General features: G+C 38.5%; 1 protein-coding gene across 2 annotated transcripts in view; it reads left to right on the top strand.

Annotated features, from left to right (window-relative positions):
• LOC106871344 (WD repeat-containing protein 13) overlaps positions 1 to 14768 on the top strand; it is a 199166-nt gene that overhangs the window by 169091 nt on the left and 15307 nt on the right. For both annotated transcript variants that reach the window (XM_089340183.1, XM_089340184.1), the window contains one exon: positions 4699 to 4781. In XM_089340183.1, the coding sequence (XP_089196309.1) occupies positions 4699 to 4781 (83 nt within the window). The remainder of the gene's footprint in view (positions 1 to 4698; positions 4782 to 14768) is intronic.

Here is a 14768-nt window from a genome sequence, read left to right on the forward strand (position 1 = left end):
GTGTGTGTGTGTGGGTTCACCTTCCACACCATCACTACTTGACAGTTGGTTTGGGTTTGTTTATGTCTCCATAACTTAGCAATTTAATAAAAGTAACTGATATAATAAGTACAACACTTACAAAAAATGTAAGTACATGGGATGATTTGTTCAAGGCAGTGCTCCAGTATGGCCACAATCCAATGACTGAAACAGATAAGAGATAAAAATCACACACACACACATATGCATGAGTATGCACATAGCTTTGATATTTTCATGATGTGATTGTTTATGTTTAGAAGGACATTGTAGGATTGGTGTGAGAGGCTGGATATGGCTGGCTTGGATGCTAAAGGGTTAATTTAACACCTGTCTGGTTGATCACCACCACCGCCACTGCCAGCGCTGTCACCGATGCCTCCTCCTTTAGAGAACACTCTTGTAAGCATTTGGAGAAAATCATTTGTCTGAGAATACCAGTATCCTCATCCCTTTCTCTCATTAGTCTTGGAGACGTTTCAAAAACGTGGCACCAGTATTGCCTCTCGCTTTCTGACTAAACTACAAACAAGCATGGCTGAGTGGTAAGAAGTTTGCTTCCCAACCACCTGGTTCTAAGTTCAGTCCCACTTTGGACAAGTGTCTTGTACTATGAGCCTTGCACCAACCAAAGCCTTCGGAATGGATTTGGTGAATGGAAACTGAAAGAAGCCTTTTGTGTGTATATATATATATATATATATATACATCTATGTGTGTATGTCTTTGTTTGGTTCCCATCCCACCTCTACCGCTTGTTAACCACTGTTGGTGTGTTTACATCCACATAACTTAGCAGTTTGGCAAAAGGAGACCAATAGAATAAGTATCAGGCTTTAAAAAAAATGAGTACTGGGGTTGATTCAGTTGACTAAAACCCTTCAAGGTGGGACCCCAATGACTGAAATGAGTAAAGGATAAAAGGTTTTTGTGGTGATGATGATGATGATGATAATGTTTAAGCTGAGGGAACACTTAACTGCTATTTCATGAAACCTCCTAACCACAGGTAAATGCTTTCCAGTTTATTCTGGGAATGTTACACAATGGAATCTGAAAACCTAGTCGTCAGCAAAAATAAAATTCTCTTTTCACTTCATACATGAGAACTTTGAATTAAGTTCCTGCTCTAATTATTTGGAAGACAATTTACATTTTTAATGAGTTATGTGGAAATTAAAAGGAAATTATATTTCTCAGATTACATACACACACACACACGGTCCTTTGAATACATACACATTCCTATATGTACATGCTTATTCACACACACACACACACACACACACACACACACACATCCTCAATTGCATATATCACTCTTCAATACACAAGTATTCACTTGAACACACCTACTTACACATTCACACACTCACCACAACACGCATACACATGCTGTCTCACACACTCTAACACATACACACTCACACACACACTCCCTCTAATAAAGGCACACACACTTATATTCTTTTATATTTATTTGCTTTCATTCTTCAGGCCACGGTCATGCTGCAGCATTGCATTCAAAGACTGATTATATCAACCCCAATATTTTTTCCTGGTATCTACTTTATCAGTTCCAGAGTATTTGGGGGTGGGTGAGGGAGGCACCAATTTTATTTTGCTATCCAGCACAATATTCTTACAAACACACACACACACACACATTCCATACAGCTTCCAGCCTGGAACACTTCCCACATCAGCTGACCCAGAGGTCACAGCTATTTCTACACCTTCCAACTACTTGTTTGTGCTTTTTAGCACCACTGCCAAGTAGTAGCGATGTCACTAGAGGAATGTCCCAAACTCTGTTTGCCCCAGATTGTTCTCCCCTATCTCTGCAGTCAGAGACAGATTAAGACCCATAGAGACCCAAAACACTTAAAAGATTTCGGTGACCCTATAATTCAAAATGTAAACAATAATAAACCATAAAATGAATTTTCATTTTTTCAAAATGAAATAAAATTAACAGTAAAAGGAAAATAAAGTTTGTTTTTGCAATCTTAGATTTTATTTATATTTGAGAAATTTTCTCCTCCCTTTTTTCGCTTGCAATATTAATCTTAGAAAGCACATCTGATAGATATGTTTACCATTTTTTTGGTGCTGCTGCCTTCCCTTGATGTCCTAAGCATGTACTTATTTTGCTTAATGGCTAATCCAGCACTGCCTGCTGCCACCCCCACAGGATCAGATGCACTTGTAGCTACTCCTGCCACACAGCAATTGTTTTGTTTTTCTACATTCTGAGGATTAGTTCTTTGCTCTCAGCTTTAGTCTTTCCCTTACATATATCTGTTCATATCCAGGCATGGCCGTGTAGCTATGAAGCTTGCTGCCTGACCATATGGTTCTAGGTTCAGTTCCACAATGTGGACCCTTGGGCAAGTGTCTTCTATGATAGCCACATTTGGGAAACGGGTGCATTCAGTGCACTTTTACCATTTGGGTCATGGCTTTTATTAGTAATCAGCATTTGTAATGTGACATCATTAATTAATTACCAAATTCAGAAACATATGTAACGGATGTAATAAAGGAATGCCACATTCATTACCATGTTTTCTCTTGTTATATGTGTGTGTGTGTGTGTGTGTGTGTGTGTGTGTCTTTTATCGAGTTTCAGTCATTTGACTGTGGCCATGCTGAAGCACCGCCTTAAAGGGTTTTAGTCAAACAAGTCGACCCCAGGAAGTATTTTTTATAAACCTAGTACTCGGTTTCTTTTGCCAGACTGCTAAGTTACGGGGACATAAAGACACCAACACCAATTGTCAAGCAATGGTGGGGGGACAAACACAGACACAAAGACACACACACACATATATATACACACACACACACACACACACACACACACACACGTGATGGCCTTCCACCAGTTTCTATCTCACCAAATCCACTCACAATGCTTTGGTTGGCCTCAGGCTATAGTGGAAGACACTTGCCTAAAGGATACATGTGGGACTGAACCTGGAACCATGTGGTCGGGAAGCAAGCCTCTTACCACACAGCCATGCCTGCACCTGTGTGCGTGTGTATATCTATGCATGTATGTAAAAGTCTGATCAACACAGGATGCTGTTTATACCATTTGTTCCCTATGCATGCTAACCACATCACTTTACTGGAAGTAGGCTGGGTGTTTAGTACTTTATATGGAGTTCTAAATTCAATGGTAGCAGTCATTCCTCTAATTGTACACACAGGAACCACCACCACTACTACTACTACTACTGGTATGTGTATGTGTATATATATAGGTATATAACATATGTATGTGTAGCTGGGGGAGTATATTGTGTTGTATTTTTCAAATTTCTCACTAATGGAGGAAACGCTGGTTTCTAATCTAGAAACCTGACTCTTTCACTGGAATTTAAACAACATAAACCAGGGTTATCTCTTATGTATGTATGTATACATCTATGTTTGCATGTACATGTGTATGCATATACATGTGTATGTGCAACTGTACCCTGAGGTTCAGGCACGGATAGCTTTGCTTATGTTTGTATTTATTTATTTATTTATGTGTGTGTGTGCGTAGGTATGTGTGTACATGAGTGAGTGAAGGCACATGGCTCAGTGGTTAGGGTATTTGGCTCACAGACATAAGGCTGTGAATTCGATTCCGTGAGCAAGGCACTTTATTTCATGCTCCTCCAATCCACTCAGCTGGTAAAACTGAAGTGTACCTGTAACTCAAAGGGACAGCCCTGTCACATTTCGAGTGACGTTGAATCTGCCTGAGAACTACATTAAGGGTATACGTGTCTGGAGTACTCAGCCACTTGCACATTAACTTCACAAGCAGGATGTCCCATCAATTGGATCAACTGGAACTGTCATTGTTGTAACCAATGGAATGCCAGTTATATATAATTGAGGGGAGGGGCTGAAAAGTTCCTGGCTTTGGGTAAAAGAAAATACAGGAGGATCAGTTAAATATGATTTATTCAACATATTCCCCTCTTGGATTCACACGGTTATTGCAACGGTCCTTCAGTTTTTTCTAAGCCTTGTAAAAGAACTTGGAAGGTTGGGCCTCCAAACAGGCCTTTTATGATATCCTTAAAACCAGGAACTTTTCAGCACCTCCTTGTGTGTGTATATGTGTGCATATATATTTTCTACATTCAATAGGCTTTTGCTTATCCAGTTGCCTTTGTGAGGCATTAGTTGACACAAGGGTATGGTAGAAGAAACTTACCCAACTATAGGATTAAATCCCGAACTATGCTTTAGCAAACTCTAAACTTCTTAACCATATAGCCAACTAACCAGATGGGACCCACCCAACTTCATTATTTGCACAACAATCCACTCAAAAGTAGCTTTACTTATTCTCTCTCAAAGTAAACAGTGTGTTCCATCCATCCTCTCTCTCTTTCTCTCTCTCTCCTAAATCAATTTACAGTTATTTCATCCCAACTTTGGCTTCCTTATTTTTTAATAACTTCCAGAATTTCTAAAAATAACATTGTGTAAATTTCAGGCTAAAAAATCCAGCAAGAAGCAGTCTATCGGCATGTGGTTCCGTATTCTGATATTGGCAAAGGAAAAAAATAAAGTAAAATAAAATAAAATAAAGTAACTAAACAAATAAATACATGAAAAAATGTATAAGCAAATGTTTAAGAAAATATTTCAATTATTTATGTTTTGTAGGGCAATGGCTGGAGGGAAGAGTGTATCAGAGAATTACGCTTTTGCAGGAATGCATCATATTTTTGATCAACATGCTGCTTCTGGTGAGTTTCAAATATTTCATTCTACATATTCCTGTCAAAGACTTCCAAGATCTTCTTCTTCCATCATGTATTTTGGTAAAATCAACAGCATTATCAATCACAGGTTTCTAATGGACCGATTACTGGTCTGCTATTTTTGATGAGGGTGGGGCAGAAGAGGACCAAAGGATTGTTTGTGTAACTCGGGCAGAGTAAATATCACACAAGGTATTATTATTGTTTTGTTTGACACATTGGTTTATGGAAAATTTTCTTATCAATGTGCATCTCTTTCACTGACACATACACGTGCACACATCATCATCGTCATCATTTTCTTCATTGTCATCATCATCATCATCATTGTGTTTGTTGTCAACATTATCATCACCATCATCATCTTCTGCCTCCTCCTCATAACCTCCTTCATCATTGGGCCATAAACAAACCAACACTTGTTGGTGATGGTCACAAACACAAATACACACACACACATATATATATCCTGCTCAGTTGAGGGAGTCTTAACTTGTGGGTACTTGACAACCTCACCAGCACTAGTACCACATAGAAAGCACCCAGTACACTCTGTTAAGTTGTTGGCATTAGGAAGGGCATCCAGCTGTAGAAACTATGCCAAAGTAGATACAGAACCTCTTGTTCATCTGTTCCTGTAAAACCATCCAACCCATACCAGCATGGAAAAAAGAATGCTAAACAATAATGAAGATATGTCAGGATTCCACACAGTTTCCATCTACTAAATTCACTCACACGGCATTGGTTTATAACAGAAGACACTTGCTCAAAGTGCCACACAGTAGGACTAAACCCCAAACCAAACTGAGTTGCTTCACCACACACCCATGCCAGCACCCCTGAGCCATGTTATAAATTTATTGTTTAAATCCCACCCCAAAAAATATCAGCAACACTTAACCAAATTATGAATTAATCACCACCAACACTTGAAACTCAGTTGTACAACCAAAACCATGAATTGTCATGTGATTATCTCACACCAATTAATTAATTCCTTTTGTTCAGGTCTTCATTATTTTATAATCTCCACAAGTGTGATAGGTGCTTTGGATCTCTCATGTTCAGTTATTTCTTCAGTATATAAACAATTGACAATAATAAAAAAATTAAAAAAATAAAAAAGATAAAAAAAAACAACCAAAGTCAAAGAACAAAAAAAAAATTCTTTCATTTTTATTAATAATTATTGCTGATTAGATAAAAATCTAATTCAGTTTCATTTAGTTGTTGAATATTAACGATTATTAATTCATTCACTTTCTGAGTTGTTTATGGTAATCTGTCTTATTCTCTGATACTGACTTGTGGGCTGAGCAACGCCACCACCATCATCATCATCATCATCATCATCATCAACAATGACACTGATAAAAGAGTACAGAATCAAAAGAATCCCCCATCATTGTCACCAATGTTAACTTTTCTGTGCTTGAATGAGTGGGGCAGAATTTGTTGTGGCAGATTTTGCTGTGATCAGACGGCTTTCTTGTCATCACCATTCACTTGTTTCCATGTAAGGTAATATTTCCTCTTGGCTGAATATGTTTTCACAGAAAACTAGAAGCAAATGACACCACCTGTATAATGTCAACTTCATTTACGACTTATGTGATGTGAAGACAAGGAAACACCAAAACAGACAGACACACACAGTATGTGTGTGTGTGTGTGTGTGTGTGTGTGTGTACACATACACATTATCATCATCATCATCATTTCACATCTGTTTTCCATGTTGGCATGGGTTAGATGGTTCGACAGGATCCAGCAAGCAGCAGGGCTGTGCTGATTTTCAGTGATAACTCTAGTGTGATTTCTATGATAGGATGTCCTTCCTAATGCCAACCATATTACAGTGTGTACTGGGTACTTTTTCTAGTGAGGTTGTGGAGAAACTTGTAAAACAGTAAAAGAACAGAAAAAGGAAAAGGGAAAAGTTCCTACAACTAAGAGTGTGGGTTCCATCTATCTCTCAACGCTTAGATTGGTAGCTTCTAGATTTCACTATAGTGTTTTGATGGAGTTCTTTCTGTCTCTCATTCCTTCAGCTCAGGAATACTCTAGTGGTAGTGTGCATGAAATATTTGACTGCAGTTCATTTCAACTCTTCAATTTATGGTCCCATTGATCCCAACTTTTGTTTGTGATAAGGCTAATCATATACATACATACATACAGAATTGATATCCTAAAACCACCTTAGTATTGCTTATGCATGGATGGTGCTGGTGCCATATAAAAAAAACACTAGTGCTGGTCCCACAAAAAAAACACTGGTGCTGGTCCCACAAAAAACTACTGGTACTGGTCCCACAAAAAAATACTGGTGCTGGTCCCACAAAAAAATACTGGTGCTGGTACCACATAAAAAACACACTGGTGCTGCCATGTAAAAAGCACTGTAAAGTAGTTGGCATTAGGAAGGGCATCCAGCTGTAGAAAACATGCAAAACAGACTATGGAACATGGTGAGACTCCTGGCCTTGCCAGCTCCCATCAAACTGTCCAACCCATGCCAGCTTGAAAAATGGACGTTAAATGATGATTATGCTCCTCGTATTAATTGAAAGCAGACAACATACATGGCGTGTTTGAATCATTAAAGATACTTTTGTAGCACTCTAGCCTGTTAACATGGGGCAAGTGAAATCGAAATTGAACCAAATTCAATGACTGGCACAGGTGCCAGTGGAACACTAACAGCACCATCCAAGCAGGAATCACTGCCACCCCATATTTTAGTAACTACACAATACATACTGCAGCACTAAGATGTTAATTTACTTACTGAAAAGCAATATTTTGTTCTGCTGATACTCTGAGAGTCACATCTGACAAACCACATGCATAGATCTTTGCGTTGCAAATTTTTCTGGATGGTTAATCATTTGCCGTTTTCAGATCAGCCAAATGCAAATCAATTCTGTAAATGTTTCCCCAGCACACTGCAACAAGAGAGCTTGTGAGTAAAAATACAATAAAAGAAAACCAGAAACATCTTTGTTTAGTAATTAAAAAAAAAATCTTAAGTACGTTGAAGTTAAAACAAGAAGATTGAACATTGAAAGCAGCTTAACAAATGACTGTTTTAAAAGAAACTCAATTAGATATATATATATATATATATATATATATATATACATATATTACCTTTTTTTCTTTTTGTAATTAAAGCAATTGTTGGAGCATAAAACTGAAGTGAATGTAATATGAAAGGTTATATTAAATGAAATGAAGATTATATTGTAAAAGGATTGCAAAAGTTTATCGCAACAAAATTTATAAAAGAAACGTTGTGTAATCCAAATCCAAAATTTAGTCAATCCAAAATTTATCTATTTATTATATAGCAGCAGTAGATCCATTCCACGCAATCCAACATTGCTGTAGATCTTTGGGGAATATCAGGATTGGTTAATCAAAGTTGGATAAACAGAAACTATGCAGGTACCTGGAAGACGTGTGTGTATGTGTGGTTCTTAGAAATAGAATTGCTTCTTCCAGATCCTTCTTCATAAAATCCCTTGAATGTAATTTGACTGGTTTCATTCAGTGTCAGAAACAGTCAAATTTAATATATGTGAAATAAGTAATTTTAAAATACATCACGATTTGTATGTGGTTGAAGTTGTGCTCTGTATATTTTTATTGACTCCCCACCGCACTCTGGCTCCACCACCACCACCACCATCATCATTTAATGTTCATTATTTCTATGCTTGCATGGATCAGATGGAATATGCTGAGGCAGATTTTCTGCAACTGGACGCCCTTCCCGTTGCCAATCCTCACCTGTTTCCAAGCAATGTAGTATTTCACCATGGAAGACTGAAACGAACAATATTACTTGTATGATGGTGATGCTCATTTACGATCATCACACACACAATGGGCTTCTTCTAGTTTCCACCTATCAAATCTAACAGCAAGGCATTGGTCATCCCAAAGCTGTAGTAGAAGACGCTTGCCCAAGGCGCTGCACATTGGGAATGAGCCCAAGACCACATGTTTGGGAAGCAACTTCTCAACAGCATCAACCACGCCCAGCACTTGTGGCCTAATTGTTTCCAGTTCCATCTCCACAGCCCGAAGTGTATGGAAACTGTGCAGAAGCCTGTCAGATGGATCGTATTTGTTGTTCAAAGGTAAAACTATGTCACACACACTTAGCTTGCGGATTACACTTCTTCTGTTTGTGGATTACCTTCTTCCAGTGCTTGGTAGGTTTGTGTCTCATAGAAGCTCTGAGATGTCCTTTATGTTATCAGTCTTTACCCCTACAATCTCCTCTTTGCAAGTATCCTCTACATCAGTGGTTCTCAGCTGGGGTTCATATGATCTTTGGGTGTCTGTATAAGATTTCCTTGTTAAAATTTATGTCCAGTAAATTGTTTATAACTCTATAATACACAAAATGTTTTCACAATTTTTTAATTACAATTCAATAATATCTTTCAATAATTCTGCTTGTCATTCCCTTACCTCCTCTTCTTAATCCTTTAATATTTAAACTGGCCATATCTGGCCTCTCACACCTACCCTACAATGTCGTTCTAAAAATAAATGATCACATTGCCGTAATTCTTAAGCAACATGATAATGCATGATTAATTCAAAACAATGTGAATGAATAAGCATTGTGCTGCCTGACTGGCTCCCATGCCGGTGGCACGTAAAAAGCGCCATTCAAGCATGGTCAATGCTAGTACTGCCTGACTAGCCCTTGTGCCAGTGGCATGTAAAAAGCACCCCTACACTCCGGAGTGGTTGGCGTTATGAAGGATATTCCAGCTGTAGAAACTTTGCCAGATTGGAGTGGAGCCTGGTGAAGCCTTCTGGCTTGCCAGCCCTCAGTCAAACCATCCAACCCATGCCAGCATGGAAAGCAGACGTTAAACAATGATGATGATATTGAGGATGATCTGAGAGAGTAATCCTAAAGGGTTAAATGTGAATTACAGCAAGAGATTTGTTTTGCTTTGCCCCCCCCCCTCCTCCTCTTATATTTGACCTTCATTTTTAAGTGTCATGTCACTCTCCTCCTCAGAGTCTGTGGTCTTACAAACTGCATGAACTCACAAGTGCTAGCAACATGAAAAAAAAACACTTAGAACACGTACAGTAGTTGGCATTTGGAATCTTCAGCCACAGAAACCATACTGAAGCAGACACTGGAGCACAATGCAGTCCTTGGATCCAGTCAAACCATCCAATGCATGCCAGCATGGACATTTTACATGATGATGATGGTGGTGGTGGTGGTGGTGAGGAGCCATCTGTCTATCATAAATCCTGTTGGGACTGAAGTATGTCCAACTTGTGTGCTCTCCTGATTGGTCGGTAGTCAAGTAGCTGAAGTTCATGTTACAGACGGTCATTTTGTTTGCATCACAGGGCTCTAGGCGCAGGCAGGGCTGTGTTATAAGAAGCTTGTCTGTGTGGCACTTTGAGCAAGCATCTTCTACTATAGGTCTTGAGCAGATCTGGCAGATGGGAACTGAGAGAAGACTGTCGTATATATATATATATATATATATATATATATGTGCGTAACTTTGTATTTCTGTCTCCTATCACCACCATTCCACAACCAGTGTTGGTCTGTTTACATCCCCGTAACTTAGCAGTGAAACACAAGAGACCAATAGAATAAGGCTTTAAAAAAAAAAAAGCCCTGGGGTTGATTCATTCGACTAAAAGTTTTTCAAGGTGGTGCTTTAGCATGGCCGCAGCAAGTAAAGGTAAAAGAAGTCGATAATTACTTTGTTGCATACTATGGCTGATTATTTAACGTCTGTTTTCCATGCTGATATGGGTCAGACAGTTTGACAAGAGCTGGTTATCTGGAGAGCTGCACTAGGCTCCAATTGTCTGTTTTGGTAAGGTTTTTCTGGTTGGATGCCCTGTTTAATGCCAACCACTTTACAGAGTGTACTGGATGCTTTCTATGTGGCACCAGCACTTTATCTATTCACTATCCCCAGTTTGCCTAACTCACCTAACCCACCAGTGCTGTAGATCTAGGGGGGGGGGCACACACAAGAAGGGAACCAAATACCAGAAGGTCTTTTAGTTTGATGTGCCAATTCTGACATCCTCCACAGAACACACACACGTGGTTGTGTGGTTAAGAAAGCTACTTCACAACCCTATGGTCTTGAGTTCAGTCTCACCATGTGGCACCTTGGGCAAGTGTCTTTTAGCCCCAGGCTATCTAATGCCTTGCGAGTGAATTCGATAGACAGGAATTTTACAAAGCTAGTTGTGCATTAAAGCTGGGTGGACAGAAACTATGCAGAAGCCCAGAGGATGTATCTGTGTGTGTTCATTTGTTGTTCCCCCCCCCCCCCACCTGTTAGCATGGGTTAGATGAATTCATATAACAGAGATTTTGTTTCACATCAGACACCCTTCCTGTCTCTACTCCTTATCTCTTATTTCTTTTTAAGTAAGGGAGTTTTCAGTCTACTTCTCTTTGAAAGGACAGAGTTCCTGGGCTATTTGTTGACCAGGAAATGTCGAAAATGACACCATCTGAAACCCAACTTCGCATAGAAAGGAAACATCCACACGCACACACAGATGAGAGACTTTGTTCAGACAATTTTTGTTTATCAGATTCACTCACAAGGCGTCAGTCAGTTCAAGGTCTTAGTAGAAGATACTTACTCAAGCTACCACAACAGTGAAACTGAATTTAAGACCTGATAAGGTTGTGAAGTAGACTTCCTGGCCACCACACATCCGTGTGTCCTCTGGGCTTCTGCATAGTTTCTGTCCACCCAGCTTTAATGCACAACTAGCTTTGTAAAGTTCCTGTCTATTGAATTCACTCGCAACGCATTAGATAGCCTGGGGCTAAAAGACACTTGCCCAAGGTGCCACATGGTGAGACTGAACTCAAGACCATAGGGTTGTGAAGTAGCTTTCTTAACCACACAACCACGTGTGTGTGTGTGTGTTCTGTGGAGGATGTCAGAAATGGTCCCATCATTATTTCCATGCTGGCAAATTTTTGACAGCCAGATGCCCCTCCAGGCGCCTACTCTCTCACCTGTTTCCAATTTAGGCACTGTTTGCCCCTGGCCAGACATGTTTTCACAGAATATTGGAAATGAATGACATTGCATATATGACAGTGATACATCAAGTGATGTGTCACTATCACATGATGTCAAGGCAACGAGACACACACACACGCACATGTATGCATATTACATATATAATATATATATAAATAGTTACTAACAAGGAATTGTCAATCCAAGCAAAATATTTCACAAACTCTCAATTAGTACAAATACACCAAGCTAACAAAATGTTTTCAGATTATGCCTTTTTTTCATATTCCACCCGTTTTCTGTTGAAACTGGTTAAATGTGGCCTCTCACACCAACCCTGCAATGTCATACTAAAAATAAACATTCACATCTATTGAAACCTCAAAGCTATTAGATAGTGAATGATTACTTCAAGACTATGTGAATAAATAAGCTTTACATTTGAGGGAGATTTGGTTGCTATTTCTAACAAGCCAAACAACCTTGTAGTTTATATCAGACCCCAATGATATGATGGCTTGAACAACCATTTAGGGGCACCGTTGTTGTTCGTTGGTATGACCAAATAATAGAGGCACCTTTGTTTGTTGATGGCACAATAGATAAACTGGATTTCTTTATGACGACAGAGATGTATCAAGTTGCTTGTGAGGAAACAATCAGCATTGTTTTCTCTCCCACTCTTTAACATGAATTACATTGAGAGAAAGAGAGAGAGAGAGAGTAGGATAGATGGAAGGAAGGGGAGGAGGATATCTTTACAAATAGTTTTCATTCTTCCTCCTCCACCTTTCTTTTAAGTGTTCCTGTTCATGGCTTGAAATATCTGACTGAAGTAGTAGCCTCCTTGAAAGTAAAATACTATTTCTGTCATCATCATCACCACCACCACCACCACCATCATCATCACCACCATTATGATCCCTAATATGATCCTGACCACCATCATCATCATTATCTCCAGCAACATCTTCATTGTTGAACCAATGGGAGTGCACTTACACGGCAACCCAATCTATTAGAAATACCAGCTAAATCTCTTTTGACTCATACCCTGCCATCTTTAAAACAATAAAAGGAAGGACATAATGGTTCTAAGATTACCTGTCTTAAAAGACAGGATTATCATCAATGGGAAGTCTTTGATTTTCAGTCTGACCTAGGGTTAAACACCAAGTTCTCATTTGAAGGTGACCCTAAGATATTACCAACCCTTTGTTTAAGACCCACCATGGAGTTCTGTTCCCACATCTGGGGTAGCATTAAGGTGCTTCACACAGATAGACATACTTGACCCTCGTGTGTTGACTCCTTCCACATCTGGATCAGGACTTTTGCTACACACAGACATCCTAGACCAGGATCCCAACCTGGGGTCCTGATACAACTTATGCAGATGCAAGATGGCATAGCAAAGGGTGTGACAACAAGAGAAAATATATCGTCATCATTTAACATCCACTTTTCCATGCTTGCATGGGTCAGACGGAATTTGTTGAGGCAGATTTGCTATGACTGAATGCCCTTCCTGTTATCAACATTCACCTAAGGACACAGCCTGTACGATGATGGTGCTCACCTATCACAACCACATGATATTAAGACAAAGGGACACCAACTCTCTCTCTCTCTCTCTCTCTCTCTTTCCCTCTCATGCACACACATACACACATGATGAGCTTCTTTCAGCTTCTATCTATCAAATTTTACTGTTAAGGCTTTGATTGACCCAGGGCTATTATCATCATCATTCTTTAATGTCTGCCTTCCATGCTGGCATGGGTTGGACGGTTTGACCATGTGGTTTTACCACACAGCCATGCCTAGACAATTTATGCACCAAATACATCCCTTAACAGTTTGTTTCTTAAAACATTTTATATACATATATATATATATATATATAAAGACACTTGCCCAAGGTGTTGCATGATGGCTCTATATATATATATATATATATATAAAGACACTTGCCCAAGGTGTTGCATGATGGCTCTGAACCCAGAACCAAGTGGTTGGGAAGCAAGCTTTTTAACCACACAGCCATGTCCAGAAAATATATACGTAATTAAAATCATTTTTCAGAATAAAATCATTAACCCAAATTGTTCAACTCAATTGCTTTCCCATCATTATAGAGGCCTTCTGAGTGGGTTTCTCTTGGCTATCACTTGGCAACAGCAAGGGTCTACTTGATGTTTGTGAACCTCCAGCGTGCACCACCCAGTGAAACTTCTGCTTTTAGTGTTCTGCAATTACATTTATGCACTCTGCTCTGTTCTCCAATTACCTCATTTCATGCTCCCACTACAACATTTCTTTTATAGACCTTTCCATGGTCCTTTGTGTCGTAACCAATTGAAGTCTTTGTGGTAGTCCGCATTTCACTTGCATATAAGAGCATGGCTAGTTCATACCATTCAAGTGACTATGCCACCATATTCGATCTTGTCTAGCTTTCCTTTGAGCACAAGTTTCAGTGAAGTAAATGCTTTTTATCCAGCTTTCTGTATCCATACTAAAAGTATGGATCCTGTATATATATATATATATATGTATATATATGTATATATATGTATATATGTATATATATGTATATATATGTATATATGTGTATATATGTATATATATGTATATGTATATATATATATATATATATATATATATATATGTATATATATGTATATATATGTATGTATATATATGTATATATATGTATATATATATATGTATATATATGTATATATATATATGTATATATATGTATGTATATGTATGTATATATATGTATATATATGTATATATATATATGTATATATATGTATATATATATATGTATATATGTATATATATGTATATATATATATGTATATATATGTAATAATATATATATGTATATATGTAT

This window comes from Octopus bimaculoides, chromosome 23 (assembly GCF_046866305.1).
Source record: "Octopus bimaculoides isolate indiv1 chromosome 23, ASM4686630v1, whole genome shotgun sequence".
In the NCBI taxonomy this organism is placed as follows: domain Eukaryota; kingdom Metazoa; phylum Mollusca; class Cephalopoda; order Octopoda; family Octopodidae; genus Octopus; species Octopus bimaculoides.